Source organism: Genypterus blacodes, unplaced genomic scaffold, assembly GCF_046128005.1.
Source record: "Genypterus blacodes isolate CSIRO-AG114 ecotype Tasmania unplaced genomic scaffold, CSIRO-AGI_Gbla_v1 ptg000055l_1, whole genome shotgun sequence".
Lineage (NCBI taxonomy): Eukaryota > Metazoa > Chordata > Actinopteri > Ophidiiformes > Ophidiidae > Genypterus > Genypterus blacodes.
Window position 1 is genome coordinate 7,667,801 of NW_027466867.1, and position 15,663 is coordinate 7,683,463.

General features: G+C 41.7%; 3 protein-coding genes and 1 pseudogene across 8 annotated transcripts; all 4 read left to right on the forward strand.

Moving 5' to 3' along the window:
* The first annotated feature begins 117 nt into the window (after positions 1–117).
* On the forward strand, positions 118–3,022 carry srsf2a (serine and arginine rich splicing factor 2a). Of its 5 annotated transcripts, none has more exons than XM_076151638.1 (3): positions 118–679; positions 1,105–1,447; positions 1,778–2,769. In XM_076151638.1, exons 1-2 carry the CDS (start codon positions 324–326, stop codon positions 1,421–1,423), a joined length of 675 nt encoding a protein of 224 aa, XP_076007753.1. In that variant the 5' UTR covers positions 118–323; the 3' UTR covers positions 1,424–1,447; positions 1,778–2,769. The 5 variants fall into 5 exon arrangements, 4 of the variants coding, with proteins under 4 accessions (XP_076007753.1, XP_076007754.1, XP_076007751.1 ...); XR_012963736.1 differs by adding an exon at positions 2,957–3,022 and having other exon boundaries at positions 119–679; positions 1,105–2,443; XM_076151639.1 differs by having other exon boundaries at positions 119–679; positions 2,358–2,769.
* Positions 3,023–4,110: 1,088 nt separating this feature from the next.
* Positions 4,111–7,545, forward strand: mxra7 (matrix-remodelling associated 7). Of its 2 annotated transcripts, XM_076151478.1 has the most exons (5): positions 4,111–4,731; positions 5,553–5,638; positions 5,690–5,790; positions 5,909–6,017; positions 6,841–7,545. In XM_076151478.1, exons 1-5 carry the CDS (start codon positions 4,483–4,485, stop codon positions 6,953–6,955), a joined length of 660 nt encoding a protein of 219 aa, XP_076007593.1. In that variant the 5' UTR covers positions 4,111–4,482; the 3' UTR covers positions 6,956–7,545. The 2 variants fall into 2 exon arrangements, with proteins under 2 accessions (XP_076007593.1, XP_076007592.1); XM_076151477.1 differs by having other exon boundaries at positions 5,553–5,790.
* Positions 7,546–8,395: 850 nt separating this feature from the next.
* LOC143001923 (alpha-N-acetylgalactosaminide alpha-2,6-sialyltransferase 2-like) lies at positions 8,396–9,789 on the forward strand (annotated as a pseudogene).
* A 1,695-nt stretch (positions 9,790–11,484) lies between these two features.
* Positions 11,485–15,083, forward strand: LOC143002189 (alpha-N-acetylgalactosaminide alpha-2,6-sialyltransferase 1-like). Its single transcript, XM_076152168.1, has 9 exons — positions 11,485–11,594; positions 11,797–12,100; positions 12,397–12,559; positions 12,847–13,009; positions 13,780–13,918; positions 14,028–14,131; positions 14,421–14,504; positions 14,687–14,786; positions 14,880–15,083. Exons 1-9 carry the CDS (start codon positions 11,509–11,511, stop codon positions 15,081–15,083), a joined length of 1,347 nt encoding a protein of 448 aa, XP_076008283.1. The 5' UTR covers positions 11,485–11,508.
* Positions 15,084–15,663: the final 580 nt, after the last annotated feature.

Here is a 15,663-nt window from a genome sequence, read left to right on the forward strand (position 1 = left end):
TTTCCATGGCGAGGCTCCTCCGCACCAACAGAGGGCAATATGGCGCTTCGAGCCAGGGAAGTGGAACAGGCAAACAGCCAATCAAAGGAGGCCAGCGAGGGACGCAAAGAAAGGGGAAAGGAAGCTTTGTTGCCGCCATTTCACGTGAGAGTAGCGCGGTTGTGACGACGTCCAGGGCCAAACAAACAAAACAAAAAGGCGTGGAATTAAATTTAATACACCGACCGGAGATTGATAGACGCACGGCAACGATTTAACCACACAGCGGGGCCTGCGGGGTTACGCTTCAACTGGCCTACTGTGTGGCTCAAGAGAAGACGAAAATGAGCTACGGAAGGCCGCCGCCTGATGTTGAAGGGATGACCTCTCTGAAAGTGGACAACCTGACCTACCGAACTTCCCCGGAAACTCTGCGCCGCGTATTTGAGAAGTACGGCCGGGTGGGCGACGTCTACATCCCCCGGGACAGGTACACCAAGGAGAGCCGGGGCTTCGCTTTCGTGCGGTTCCTCGACAAGCGCGACGCCGAAGACGCAATGGACGCCATGGACGGCGCGCTGTTGGACGGGCGGGAGCTTCGTGTACAGATGGCACGCTACGGACGACCACCAGATTCTATGTACGGCCGTAGAGGTGCTCCACCCCGCAGGTACGCTGGTAACGGACGGAGAAGCAGGAGGTAATGGCGCACGGCACACCGGTGTTTATAAACTAGAACGTTAAATGGCGCGCACGAGCCGAAGCACATGAGGCTTGTGTACCTTATCTGCTGTCGTACTCATGTTTGTGCTTGGATAGATTCTGCAAATTGCAATTTCTCATTTTTACATACCTTCTAAATTGATCCTGCTTTTTAAAAGGGTCCCCTTGATTCTATTGCATTTGCATTTACATTAATAGTGAGTATTGGTTGTATGCATGCTGTAATATTGCAGTATTCAACCACCTTAGTTTCAGCCACGCCCCTTCTTAAGCCTTACGTAATCTCCTGCTTCTGACCATTAAATATGTGCCATTTGTTCTTGATACATCAATTGACTGTAATTATCACATCGCTTCACATATTGTCTTATTGTATTAATGACTGTCTCTTTTTAACCTCAGTCGTTCAGGCAGCCCACGGCGTCGCAGGCGTAGCCGCAGCCGCTCCAGGAGCCGAAGTCGCTCCCGATCCAGAAGCCGCCACCACTACAGCCGTTCGAGGTCTCGCTCCTACTCCAGATCCAGGTCCAAGTCCAAGTCCAAGTCTAAATCTAGAAGCCCACGGCGAAGCAAATCCAAGTCTCCCTCCAGGTCACGATCCCGCTCGAGGTCCAAGTCGAGGAGCCGGACTCCGCCTTCCAACAGGGGCTCCAAATCCAGGTCCAGATCCAACTCCAAGAGTAGGCCTAAATCTCCAGAGGACAACCAACCTGAGTCTTAAACAGAACCTGGACCCGATGAGACGGTATACGGGGAAAGGAGTGGGCGGTATTCTTTGCTATAAATGTCTAATATCAACTTAAGTTGATATTCTGCAGTCTTGGTGCTAATTTCAGTCACTTTCACCCAGGCTATCAAGTCTGCAGAATCCTAACTTTTTAGAAGTTGAAAACCAAAAACAGGTGCAGATCATAGCTCACAGATAATGGGGTTTTACCTTAATTGTATCAACTGTAGCACTTAGTACGAAGTGGGTTCTAAACATTTGTAGCCATGAGTGTATATGGGAAGGGCTGCTTGGGGACTGGGCTGCATGACTCAAACGTTCACCTAAATGTGGATTCTTTCCTCCAAGCTGCGGAGTCCTGTTTGCAAAGAGAGGAGATGGGGGTGTGGCAGTGTGAGAGCAGTTAGTGTGTGACCCGCCCATGTGACCTGCCTGTTGCTGATGGCGATGGCAGTTGCTAAGGAGCAGGTCACCAAGGCAACGTGGTTGCTATGAAGCAGGTCGTCATGGCGGTGGTTCGGGCTGTCAGTTGGTGTATGAGGTGGTGTGGTGAGGTACGTTCACGGGAATCGCAGTCAGACGCACTGAGCGCTGTCCCACCTGTGACTGTGGTTTCCTCTACCACTCATAAACGGAATACACCATGAGGTTTGTTTTTCTAATAATGCCCGAGTGTGAGACTCTCAGTCTGTAAGAGTTAGTTTGGGGATTGGGGTCCATGGAAGGTGTGTGAAGATGTACAACTAAAGTTGTAATAGCAGGAGAGGGCTGTCCTGCATCCTGTTTGATAAACTTCATATTTAGTAACAAAACATTCCAGTTCTGCAAAGAGTAAATTTATCATGCTAAATACATCTAGATGAGCTGCAGACTTTGAGGTAGCAAATGGGGTTTCTCGTGTTAACTCTGCTCTGTCGTTCCTTTCCAGATCTCAGATGGGCCTTTGAGGACATCAGGAAGAGCCTTGCTTTCAGAAAGTGGACTCCCGTTTTACCACTGAATGCTGACTGAAAGGTTATTGGAAAGTGATCTTAAATGTTTAGTTTGATTTCCTTTATCGAGACAAATCCTGTACTATTCTACACGTGATCTATGTCCACAATGGTAAGCATACTTGAAAGGGATTTGTAAGGTGTTTCCCATCTAAGTTGGAATTATTTCATTTGAATTTGTACTTGTTAATAAATTCTTTTTTTTCCATTTATGTAGCTTTCTTTTAATCAAATTCCTTGTCGAATAATTTGTTCCAGATGGATGTGGAAGACTTTGATTTACTTCCAAAGTTGATGTAGAAACATGGTGTCATATTGGATGAGAGCCTTAACAGCAACATTTTACCACTGTTTTAGAAAAAAAAATGACAGACAGTACAGAGAAAAATTAAAACATTGGCAGTGCCACTTAATTTGTGACTTGCTAATCCGGCAACGTAGCATTCTCATCTGTCAAATACATCACTTTTCTGTCTGGTTAAATTTGCTTTCCTATGACTCTAACCCTCTTTCTTGTGTATCTTTTGTGCACTAGGCGCAGTTGTGTAGCAGTTGAGTAATGCTGGTTAGCTGTTAAGATGCGGTGCAGTGCGGTGGTGACATGGTGTGGCGTGTTGCGGTGCTGAGTGCCCGGCGCTGTTCCGGGGCTCGACCCTCCGCTGCTGTTTGCCGGTTTGTAAGCTCACAGGTGTGGCAGATCATCCATCTTCTTCTGTCTTGTGACCTCTCTTCCCTACATGTGCTATGAAAAAAGACCCCCCTCCTCTCCCCTCTCCCCATATGTTCCTCTTTGCCCCCACCTTCCCTTTCCCTCTGTTAATACTGGTGTTTGCTTTTGAAATTGAGTCCAGTGTGACTGAAGGGTTGAAATGGCAGTTTTTCTTTGCTGCTTTAAAGACTTTTGTGTATTACATTCCTGTGTGAACCCCCTCCAATGTCTTTCAATTGCTTCAGGTGAATGCTAATAAACATCTTTGTTGTAGATAAGTGGTTGGTGTGATCTGTTTCATTGATGGTGTGTAATGCTGTAGCAGCATTGGATTTACTGATGCTGTTGTCTCCAAAGAGTTAGTTTTTTTTGCCCAGTTAGTTAAAGGTTTGGAATTAAGATGATGGCCACTGTTAATGTAAGTGTGCTTAGTTTTTAGTGGATCCAAACAGGAATTTAACAATCTGACCCAAATGAAAGCAAAGTCAAAGCACAAGAGTAGAACCTGATATTATTGATTTAGGAAAGGTATTGATTACTTAATGGTTTTGATGATTTTGTGTTTTATCATTTTAACCCTGGTAATACAGTTTTTATGTCCTATTTGATATCCCTTTAACTGTTCCAATGTCATCAGGCAGTATTTATTACATGTGGGGGGGATTATCTAATGGGCCAATTAGAATCCCCGTCAATAATTATTACTTTATTTTTTTTATGAGAAACTAGATTATGCAGGGGATTTATGCTCTTTTGTTTAAGGTATTTTAATTAATTAAACGGTGGAATTAAACTTTATATATCCATCACCTTAATCATCAATATTTAAAGCAGATAACCGTATATGCGTTATGCTTAGACACTCAGTAACGGTGCGGCGTAATCTGCGTTAATCCTCCCCGCAGACTCTAAATGTATCCTCCGGTGAACACGCAGTATCCCTCCGCAGACGTAAACCCTGCTTGACTTCACCAACATGGACTCGCATGGCGCTGTCACTTACCCCTCCTCCCCGTTTGTTAAGCAAACACGCTGCTAACGGGATTAACGGTATAAACGACCGAGAGCCGAGCACGTTGCAGCGGCGGACGGTGGCTCAACCTCTCGGTGGGGGGCGGAACCGGAGGATGTGACGTCCTGCACGGAGAGGAGATTCAACAACGCAGTGCTGCTCGGTTATGTTGATGTCTGTCTAAATACAAGAACTAGGATGGGAAACAGTGAGTGGAGCCATTAAACGGAACCGGGTGAATCCACATTTAAAGAATATAGATTCAATTCAGCACAAAAGCCATTTAAAACAGTTGTACAGACTTTATTACAGGCCCTAGAAATCTGCATCCGCCACAATTATGGATCTAACTTTTGTATTATCCGCTGTAATATTTACTCTTCTGGCTATCGTGGTCGCTACATCGTTATTGAGGAGCTCTTCGCCTTCAGCAAATGCGAAGAGTCAATGCGGACACACAACAGACGGTGCACCGGGAAGATTAGATCAACCTGAGCCGGTGCATAACGACAGTGTTCTGGACAAGAGCTACAAAGCTGCGGAGGAGTGGAGAGAGATCAGCGGGGATGTGGTCAAACCAGCGCAGGCAGTAAGTACACCTCTATTTTTTAATCAATCATATATCATAGCATGTGGGAATAAGTGATCAAAACACTCACACAAGTGCAAAGTAAGGCCCTACCAGTACCAGCATTTAGGCCGATATCGATGTCAATATTGGGAAGTAAGGCCAAGATAGTACTTAATGGTAACTGGTAAAGGAAATATGAATATGAAAAGACAATCCACGCACAGAATGAATGTTGGCAATGACCCTCATGTAGCAGTTGTGCAAAAAGAAAAAGAGAACAGTATCAGTTGTTTACAATGTAAACCGTCAAATTTAACAACAAATCCATCAAATATCCATAAAAATAGAAACACAACGAAATTATCACTTAAAGACAGAGAACTGGATGGATATTCAAGGGAATTCATTGACAAAAGTGCAAGTAAAGATAAACATACATATGCACATAGCTATACTTAAAGCGATTCTGATTCTGATTCTGATTCTGTAGCTGTGATAGGCAAATACTGTCTGAGAATATCATCCATACAGCCATTATTGGTGAAATTATTAATTGACTCTATGACTCCAAATCTGTGCATAACATTTTTTAATTTGTGCTGGGAAAATTATTGTGGACAAATCAGTACAGGGACAGAAGTGTCAAATCAGCTCCCCAAAGAGTATAGAGAGGTGAGACTGGCCTTTCCCATCAGGGATACTGGTGGGGGTGTGGGTGTCAGCATTCAGGGAGAGGTGGGGAATGAAGGGACCAGAAGGGATCAAGTGTGTCAGTGGTGTTTTGGGTGGGGGGGGCACCTGTTTAATGATGGTATTATACCCCCTTAATTCTCTGACAGGAGGAGTCACATCTCCACCCTCATACGGAAGAACTGACAGAGTTCCCCCCGTCCACATCTAGTCTGACTGACCACAGGCCGGCACTGTGGGTCACGAGTTTAGACGTAGACTCATCGGCCGAGGCCTCGTCAGAAAGCAGCCACAGATCTTTCATTGGGCTCTCTGAGAAGGACCTCTTAAAGTGTGCTTTCTCTTCTTTCCAGTCTGAAGGAGCCACAGAGAGCTCAGAGATCAATGGTGAGCAAATGATTCTTCTGACATCAACGTTTAGATATATACAGTAAATAGATATAAACCGCTAATCTGAATTCAGTCCAGTGTTATTTTGTAGCTAAATCTGACTCTGTTTCACCAGATGATATGGAATCAGATGACTTCGATTCCTTGAAATATGTCCCTGGAAAGGCGAGATCCCACCATTTGCAAGTGATGATGTCTAAGCAGGAGCTGGAGGAGGAGCAGAGGTCAGTGACAATATTTCCAATGAAAGCAACGACAATACCATACAAGAAACCCCTGAGAGCACTTTATGTCGAATGATATCACAGGAGAAGCAGTGCTATTGAATGATGTTAATACATTCAAAAGGAAGTATTCAGGTTAAATCAATTTTGATTGATTGAACAGTTCTTATACAGCTCATATACTTCAGATAAGACAGAAAATGTGAATCATCTGCAAATAAACAACTAACAGTTCAACTCCTATGACAAACACAGAAGTAAGAAAAGTGTTTATGTACTGGTATGTTCTTCTGTAATTTCCTGCTCTCACAGGACACAGTTGACCCCTCTGAACAAACAATTGCAACAAATGTTTGTTTATTTTAAAATATTGATTTATGATTAATTTTTATCACTGAATGACAGATTCAGTTTGATATTCAGTCTGACTTCAGAAGCGGTTTTCAGTCCTAATGGTCAGATTTGTGATACTGTTGGTCCTGAACGACCATATGATCAGTTCTACTTCTCCGAACCCCCGCCCCCCCACCTCATACTCACCTCTGACTCACCTTTAGGTGTGTGTCCACCCCCCCCGGGTCCTCCTCAGCTTATCCCCCTTGGTTGCTCCTCAGCTTGGTGGAGGTGTTGATTGTGTCTCCACTTTGCACCTCTGACAAAGGAGTGATAGTTAATACCTTTAGGACTGTCCTGTGTTTTGCCACTAGGAGGAGTATACTGCGGTACTGAGACCCAAATTACTATAGCTTGTCAAACACAGATGATACCCTGCACCCTGTTTGCTGTTCTTCTAAACATCTATTTGTAAATGTTCTCTTCCCAGGGTGCAATGTGAGCAGCTGGCTGCCATTTTCCAGCTGCTGAGAGACAACAAAGACGCATTTGGGGATGTTTCTGAAGGAGACATGGACGAGCAGCTCAAACTTTACTCCATCTGAGCTTCCTTTGAAACTCTCCTCATACCCTGTTCATGCCGGCCACAGGCCATTCCACTTGTCACACACCAAATGAACTTATTGCTGTATTGAATATGCAAAATCATCCTCCCAATTCCTAAACCTTCATGTGTCACATTCTGTCCATATGGAAATGAAACCAAAGCAGCTGAATGTATTGCAAAAAAGAGCTTGCATCACTTAGAAGGACTAAAAGAAACAAATACAAACCCCAATTTCCCAAAAGTTGAGACGGTGTGTAAAGTGGAAAAAAAATAATGATAATGTTCTGAAAATTCTCTTATATCTTTTGTTGATTGAAAATGAATGAGTGTATATTTATAAAAAGCTTTGATCAGTTAAAACTTTTGTGTACTGTTTTTAGGGACTGCTTTCTGTTTTTATGTGCATTTTACACACTGTTGCACCTTTTTTGTAATTGGGATTTGTATATGATAATTACAGAACTTTTTTATGTTTATGTTGTATGTCTTTTTTTCTTTCTCCTGTCTGTAAATGTTTGATGGCTTCCTGCTATTCTTAAAAAAAACCTTAATCGTACTATTGTAGTAAAGATAACATGTATGAATGGATGTGTCGTGACTGTGTCTGTTATGTGCCTCCTATTGTTTGCGCTCCATCATTTTCTTATAATAACTATGTCGCAGCCCTGCCCCTTCACATCCAGGAACCGGTTGTGTCCAACATGGCACTGCAGCCTTCACACGCAAAATGTTATCTCAGTCTAATTTCAGCAGGCTTCAATACCCAAAGTGTGCTTATACCTGCACAAAGACAATCTCAACATGAGGGAATGGAACAGGCATTCACATTTTGACAATCCCTTTGGTTTCATGGAGTACAAATATGATGGTAGGTATGTGTGTGCACTGTGATCATAAGCAATGAGCTCTATTTTGGGGCATAGTCCATTTATAGTTCATTCCATTTAATGAAATGGGTGAACAATCGACTTATCTGCATAATATCAATCGATAAGAGCCTATGATAATGAGCATATTCATCACTGAAGCGCCTGCATTGGCAATGAATAGGAGACAAACAATGAACAGGAACTGACTTTCTTAAGTGTCCTGAAAAGAGTTTCTGGATCAGGAAAGTTCAAGTTATGAACAAAGAGTTCTAGAAAGTAACAGGAGAGAGTGAGCATGAATACACATACATAACTCTGCACACCTGCACAGATATATGGATTGCAATTTGAGATAAGACATAACACAGATACTATATGCACAATGCACAGTGCACAGTGTATTTTATTTTTATTAATCATATCAGATAGGCAGGTTACCTGACACATTGAGCTAATATTACTGTGGCGTGCTTTGCATTGGATCCAGCTTTGAAATGCAACTTGTTTGTTGCAATCTAAGAGACATTCATGTGAATGTTGATGTCCCAGCTTCACTCTGATCTGACTTTTGGTTCTGCAGGATGAATGGAGCCGTCACCAAAGGTAATGAGGGCAATGTTGGAAACAAAACACTTGTTTATGTTCACACAGCTCACGCATCACATGGACTGTTTACCCTTCTGCCATCTGGTAGACGCTACCGGAGCATCCGGTAGCCTCCTGTGACTTTGCACTCGGTTATCATTGGCACACATGCCACTTTAGATTGATTAATTTGTAATAGTCTGTATATATATTTTTTTATTCTGCTGTTATTCAGTCTGGTCTGCACTTTCATTCCATTTTCTTTAATGCTTATTACTTTGCACTAAATTCAATTTCAATATTCTGCTGTACATTAAAAAGAATTTCAATGTGCAGTATGACCCTACGCAAATGACAAATAAACTTGAAACTGGAACTGAAACTCAATCACCTCATCCCTGATATTTTTCAAGAAGTATGGATTCAAAGAAATCCCTCATGATCAGGTACTCAGCAGCATTGTTAATGCTAAAGTTGTGTATATCATCTACATCTTCACAGCAGACCCTACTCAGGCAGTTACAAAGCCTTCTATCCTCCTCTTCCCTTGCAGGGTATAAAGTATGTCATGATTCCTATAGGTTTGAGAGATTTCATTTGGCTTCAGGGTCTTCTTACTAAAGAAAGGGTCACTGAGGGCCAATACAAAAACCTACGGTGAATATCAACTCTCCATATTTCGTCCAACAATGTCCTTCAATTCCTCACAATGAGCCAATATTTCAAATTTGAAGAATCTACTATTTACCCTGTGTCTTTACCTTCCAGGCCCTGGACGTATTATCCTGGGCAGTTTGATGAGAACCGTTTTAATGTTCTACACCCGGATTTTACACCCGGAGATATGTGCGGAACAGGTCAATTCCTTTTATAAGCCTATGCAAACATTTATTATGTAATACTTGTAAGAGTGTGTGGGTGTGGGTGGGTGGGTGTATCTGCCATTTTTATTTGCTCATTGTCCACAGGTTCTTAAAGTCTCCTCAGCTGAATGCCCGTCACTGGCCAATAGTCAGACCCAGTAATGGTGCATTCACTGTCTTCCTGGCTCTGCACACCTGTGACATAGTAAGTTTGCTGGAGGTTGACAACAAGGCGGCAATGCATGTTCACAAATCTATGCAGTATGTAACAAATACCTTCCTCTCAGGTGGATATCTATGGGTTTATGCCAGAGGACTACAAGAAATATTCCGACTACTATTTTGAGAGACAATCTAAAACCAGTGTTATTTTCTACAGCAACCACGACTACCTCCAAGAACTGAACCTGTCGAAAACATTTCACAACACCAAAGTCATTAAGCTTTATCAAAGAAAGGAAGAAAATGTGACAGAAAAGAAAATAAACAACACAAACAGTCTGTGCATGCAATAGCAGCAACGGCCCATTTCCATTTAATATATATGTTATATGTGGCTTTATCTTTGCCATGCAGTTCACACAAATTGACTCTTTTGATCTGTAATGTGTCACGGCCATGATATTGTATGTGAGCCATAACAAAACTGTGTTCAGTTTAATTACATCATCTGCCAGACCAGTGACTGATTAACAGAACACCGAACAGTTCCTTTTTAATTTTTTAATTTTATTTTACATCCCAGGCGGGCCAGGACGGTTTCATAGGGACTCAGCTTGTGAACCGGAGGGTCGCCGGTTCGAGTCCTGTATGGACCAAGAAAGTGGACTGGCAGCTGGAGAGTTGCCAGTTTGCCTCCAGGGCACTGCCGAGGTGCCCTTGAGCAAGGCACTGAATCCCCAACACTGATCCACAGACGGGGCTCTTTCTGTTTAAAAAATTAAAAAAAATGACATCTGTCTTCAGTATTAAGTTTCGATGGGGGCCACCTTATTGACAGCCGGTTGCTAATGTACAGACTTTATTTTACAGGCATATACTGTATGTATACTTTTCCCACACTGGCCAAGATGAAAAATGTAAGTAGCTTATCATTCTTGTCAATTCGTAAGTTATTACTGTCTTTTGTCCTTTGAGTAGGACGACAAGACTTTGTATGTAAACTACAGTATGTTCACTTCCCCCCGCTGTAAACGTACCTGACCAGATCGTACGAAGTGTTCTACTGTGACAGAAGTTTATGGTGTACCATAATGGTTTACTTAGAACTACGTGTTTATACGATTTATTTGACTATGGGCCCGCCATTACATGTTGACAGTTAACTATTACTACCCATCTGTCAATGGCAAATAGATTGCACGCCCACACACCAGTGTCTGAAACTATGGTTAAATCTTGTGGTAACGTTCCCCTACTAGCAATTAATATGAATTGTTTCAAAATAGCAATAATAAGCATATATTTTACATTAATAATACTAATAACACTGAAACAATCACAGCCGGGTACAGTCCACCAAAAACTAGTGTTGACCAATATGTAGTACCAGGACAATGTTACACTGTCGAATTTGAGAGCTCACATGATTACGCAATGAAAATCAAGAACTCCATTTTACTCATAGTCCCAGTAATACTTTTGCCTTTGAGGGCTGGGAGCAAGCCTACTCAACTTTAAAAACACCACACTGGCCTGCAATTATGTTCAACACAGCTTTATTTCACAATTGTTGCATATTTTTGTAAACGAAAACGCATATACGTTACATACATTATAAACAGTATATCTAAAAATCGGTTGCTATGTTTTTGGCGAACACATCCACAAAATCCTCCAGACAGTTTTGATCAGCAACAACACTAAAACACCAGTAACTATCCAGGGGTGGCCACAGCCCTCCTTGCCCCCTGCCTGGTGACACTATTGGCTGTTATTATCCCAAAAAAGATGAGACAATATGTAAATGCAAATAAAAACAGGAATCAATGTTCTAAAAATTCTCTTCTTCAATCCTGAAATTAAGCTCAATCTTAGCGTAAAGATAATATGTGTGGATGGGTGTGTTTAGCAATGTGTGTCCTTTTCTCTGCAGTTTATCAGTTTCATATGATATGTCACAGCCCTGCCCATTTAGATCCAGGAACCAGTTGTGTCCAACAAGGCACGGCAGCCTTCAAACAGAGGAGAGACGTCACTGTAACCAGCAAGTAACTTTCTGATGAACTCCAGCGATGCCATTTCAACATTTTAAGAGAATTTTGCTGTTGCTGATCTCCGCCAGCATTGTGTTTTTGATTCTGTCATGGCAACCAGTAAGGTAGGTTTGTGAAGGATTTTTATGTTGTTCAGAGTAACATCAGGAAATATATGAAATGATATTACAGTAATGAATTAAATGTATAAATGTATGATCACTAACTACTGTTAACAATGATTTATCTGTTACATTTCCTAGTTAATGTTGGAAATGTTGCTAACTTTTCCGTCAATGAGTATCACATTCCAAAATGTTATGTCAGCCTAATCTCAGGAAATGGCAAACAAGGAGGAAAAGAGCAGGAGGGTCACTCTAACAAATCCGTCAGGCATACATACGCTAACCTGACTCCCACAACAATTGTCTTTGCACCCAAAGACTCAACGAGCTCAGGTGCATTGAAATCAGACCATGTGCCCCATTCACAAGTAGTCACCTCAACACGGGGAGCTCCAGCAACCGTCTTGGAGACCCCCATACCCCTCATCTACAAAAAGGATTTTCTGAAAATGCCTGAGTGGGATTTTGATGATGTGTACAAACAGGATGCTGACCACAGAGAAACAGTAAGTGCTCTGATAAGAGACTGAATAGAATTATGACAAGTGTAGGTAAACATGGCAGATTCCTTGTGTCTGTGTTCAATTAGTTCTCTTCTCAACTAACGTTTATGTTAATGGTACGTGTGTATGTGTGTGTGTGTGTGTGTGTGGAGACGTGAGTAACATTTCCTGCTTCTCTGTCACTTTTTTATATCTGCAAAGCACATTCTTTACTGTATCAGTTTCTACACATTGTCATGTTTATATCTACTCTGTAAGGATCAGCTGAATGAATGCAGTTTTTTCCTTTGCATTCTCAGACGTGTCCCCAGTCTCTATGGAAGTCTGCAGATCAGAGCTTTAAGCAGGCTTCGATACCCAAAGTGTGCTTATACCTGCACAAAGACAATCTCAACATGAGGGAATGGAACAAGCTTTCACATTTTAACAGTCCCTTTGGTTTCATGGAGTACAAATATGATGGTAGGTGTGTGTGTGTGTGTGTGTGTGTGTGTGTGTGTGTGTGCGTGCGTGCGTGCGTGCGTGCGTGCGTGCGTGCGTGCGTGCGTGCGTGCGTGCGTGCGTGCGTGCGTGCGTGCGTGCGTGCGTGTGTGTGTGTGTGTGTCTGTGTGTCTGTGTCTGTGTATCTGTGTCTGTGTCTGTGTCTGTGTCTGTGTCTGTGTCTGTGTGTGTGTCAGCCAATCTGGGAATTTTTCAAAAGTTAGTAATCCACTTCTCTACTGCGCATGTACTCTATTTGGCTTCTATAGATGTGATGCCAGCTGTGAGGTTGATCCCAAAGCCAAAGGAGCCATTATTACGTCCCAAAAGAGACAGTGATGGCTGTGTAAGTTGTGCTGTGGTGGGAACTGCAGGGATCCTCAATGGCTCTGGAATGGGGAGAGAGATAGATGCACATGATTATGTGTTTCGGTAAGAAGACGGGGGCATGAGATGTATACAGTTCTCTGAGTGGTTAGAATGATTTGTTCCTGAAATCAAGTGAAGATTTCATATGTTAGAATTGATGAACTTGATGTTCATTTCTAATTGAGGTTAATTTAGCAGTGTGTATACGGGCATCCTCAATATTTGCAAAGAAAATATTTGGCTATGGTGGGAACCCTGTAGCAATCCGAGTTAACAGCAGTGCTTGAACACACACTGAAAGGTCAGGAAAGTATGTATCTGTTTACAGCATACAATCATGCCACAGCAGCTTTATTGTTAATTTTCTTTGCTCAAATACCAACTTTATCAACTAAAAACAGTATGATCATAAGCAATGAGCTCTATTTGGGGGGCATAGTCCACTTCAAGTTCATTTCATTTAATGAAATTTGTGACCAATCATTTTATCTGAAACACATGACTTGATAAGAGCCTATGATAATGAGCATATTCATCACTGAAGCGCCTGCATTGGCAGTGAATAGGAGACAAACAATAAATGGGAACTGACTTTGTTAAGTGTCCTAAAAGGGTTTTTGGATCAGGAAAGTTAAAGTTAAAGACATAGGTCATGAGCTTATTGCACAGCTCATATCAGATAGGCAGGTTACCTGACACATTGAGTTAATATTACTGTGGCGTGCTTTGCATTGGATCCAGTTTGTAATGCAACTTGTTTGTTGTAATCTAAGAGACATTCATGTGAATGTTGATGTCCCAGATTCACTCTGATTTGACTTTTGGTTCTGCAGGATGAATGGAGCCGTCACCAAAGGTTATGAGGACGATGTTGGAAACAAAACAGATGTTTATGTTCACACAGCTCACTCAATCACCGCATCCCTGGTATTTTTCAAGAAGTATGGATTTAAAGAAATCCCTCATGATCAGGTACTCAGCAGCATTGTTAATGCTAAAGTTTATCATCTATCATCTACATCTTCACAGTAGACCCTACTCAGGCAGTAACAAAGCCATCTGTCCTCCTCTTTCCTTGCAGGGTATAAAGTATGTCATGATTCCTGAAGGTATAAGAGATTTCCAATGGCTTCAGGGTCTTCTTAGTAAACAAAGGGTCACTGAGGGCCAATACAAAAACCTACGGTGAATATCAACTCTATAGTGTAAATAGTTTATTCTGTATATATATTGTATATATTCTGTATTCTGTATATATAATAGTACACTTTTTCACTTCTGGTTGTATGCTAACTGCATTTCATTCGCTTGTACCTGTACTTGCTCATTGACAATAAAATTGGATCTAATCTAATCTAATCTAATCTGAACTCCCCATATTTGGTCCAACAATGTCCTTCAATGTCCCACAATGAGCCAATTTGTGTCTTCAATTTGAAGAACCAACTATTTACCCTGTGTCTTTACCTTCCAGGCCCTGGACGTATTATCCTGGGCAGTTTAATGAGAACCGTTTTTATGTTCTACACCCAGATTTTCTGAGATATGTGCGGAACAGGTCAATTCCTTTTATAAGCCTATGCAAACATTTAACATGTAATGCTTGTAAAAGGCTGATTAATGTGTGTGTGTGTGCGTGGGTGTGTGTGTGTGTGTGTGTGTGTGTGCGTGTGCGTGTGTGTGTATGTGTGCTTGTGTGGGTGTGTGTATCTGCCATTTTTATTTGCTCATTGTCCACAGGTTCTTAAAGTCTCCTCAACTGAATGCCAGCTACTGGCCAATAGTCAGACCCACTAATGGTGCATTCACTGTCTTCCTGGCTCTGCACACCTGTGACATGGTAAGTTTGCTGGAGGTTGACAACATGGCGGCAATGCCCTTACACATTCACAAATCTATGCAGTATGTAACAAATACCTTCCATCTCTCTCAGGTGGATATCTATGGTTTTATGACAGAGGACTACAAGAAATATAACAACTACTATTTTGAGAGACAAACTAAAACCCATGTAATTTTCTACAGCAACCATGACTACATCCAAGAGCTGAACCTGTGGAAAACATTTCACAACACCAAAGTCTTTAAGCTTTATCAAAGAAAGGAACAAAATGTGACAGAAAAGCCTAAAAGATAAACAACACAAACAGTCTGTGAATGTAATAGCAGCAACAGTCCATTTCCATTTAACATATATTTTATATGTGGCCTGATCGTTGCCAAATTGACTCTCTGGATCTGTAATGTGTCACGACCATGATATTGTATGTGAGCCACAATAAAACTGTGTTCAGTTTATTTACATCACCTGTCTTCAGTATTTAGATTCGATGGGGACCACCTTATTGACAGAGGGTTGCTTATTTACAGACTGTATTTTACAGGCATATACTGTATCTATACTTTTCCCACAATGGCCAAGATGAAAAACGTAAATAGCTTATCATTCTTGGCAATTTGTAAATTATTCCTGTCTTTTGTCCTTTGAGTAGGACGAAAAAACTCTGAATGTAAACTATGTTCACTTCGCCCCGCTGTAAACGTACCTGACCAGCGGGTGCCATGAACAAAGGGAAATGAAAAAGTCATCCCATGATGCCTTGCGGTATAATTTTAAAAATATAAAAATGTAAAATGGTCATATTATTGACATACCATGAGCGAATTGTATTGGTACATGTGTGGTATTCCTAAAAGTGTTTCTTTTTTCTGTTTGT

Coding starts and splice junctions, on each gene's coding strand:
- mxra7 (XM_076151477.1), top strand. CDS start 4,483: ATGGATCTAACTTTTGTATTATCCGCTGTAATATTTACTCTTCTGGCT. Junction 5,791..5,908: donor AGAGAGCTCAGAGATCAATG/GTGAGCAAATGA, acceptor CTGTTTCACCAG/ATGATATGGAATCAGATGAC. Junction 6,018..6,840: donor GAGCTGGAGGAGGAGCAGAG/GTCAGTGACAAT, acceptor TTCTCTTCCCAG/GGTGCAATGTGAGCAGCTGG.
- srsf2a (XM_076151638.1), top strand. CDS start 324: ATGAGCTACGGAAGGCCGCCGCCTGATGTTGAAGGGATGACCTCTCTG. Junction 680..1,104: donor AACGGACGGAGAAGCAGGAG/GTAATGGCGCAC, acceptor TTTTAACCTCAG/TCGTTCAGGCAGCCCACGGC.
- LOC143002189 (XM_076152168.1), top strand. CDS start 11,509: ATGCCATTTCAACATTTTAAGAGAATTTTGCTGTTGCTGATCTCCGCC. Junction 11,595..11,796: donor CTGTCATGGCAACCAGTAAG/GTAGGTTTGTGA, acceptor ATGTTATGTCAG/CCTAATCTCAGGAAATGGCA. Junction 12,560..12,846: donor CATGGAGTACAAATATGATG/GTAGGTGTGTGT, acceptor TGGCTTCTATAG/ATGTGATGCCAGCTGTGAGG.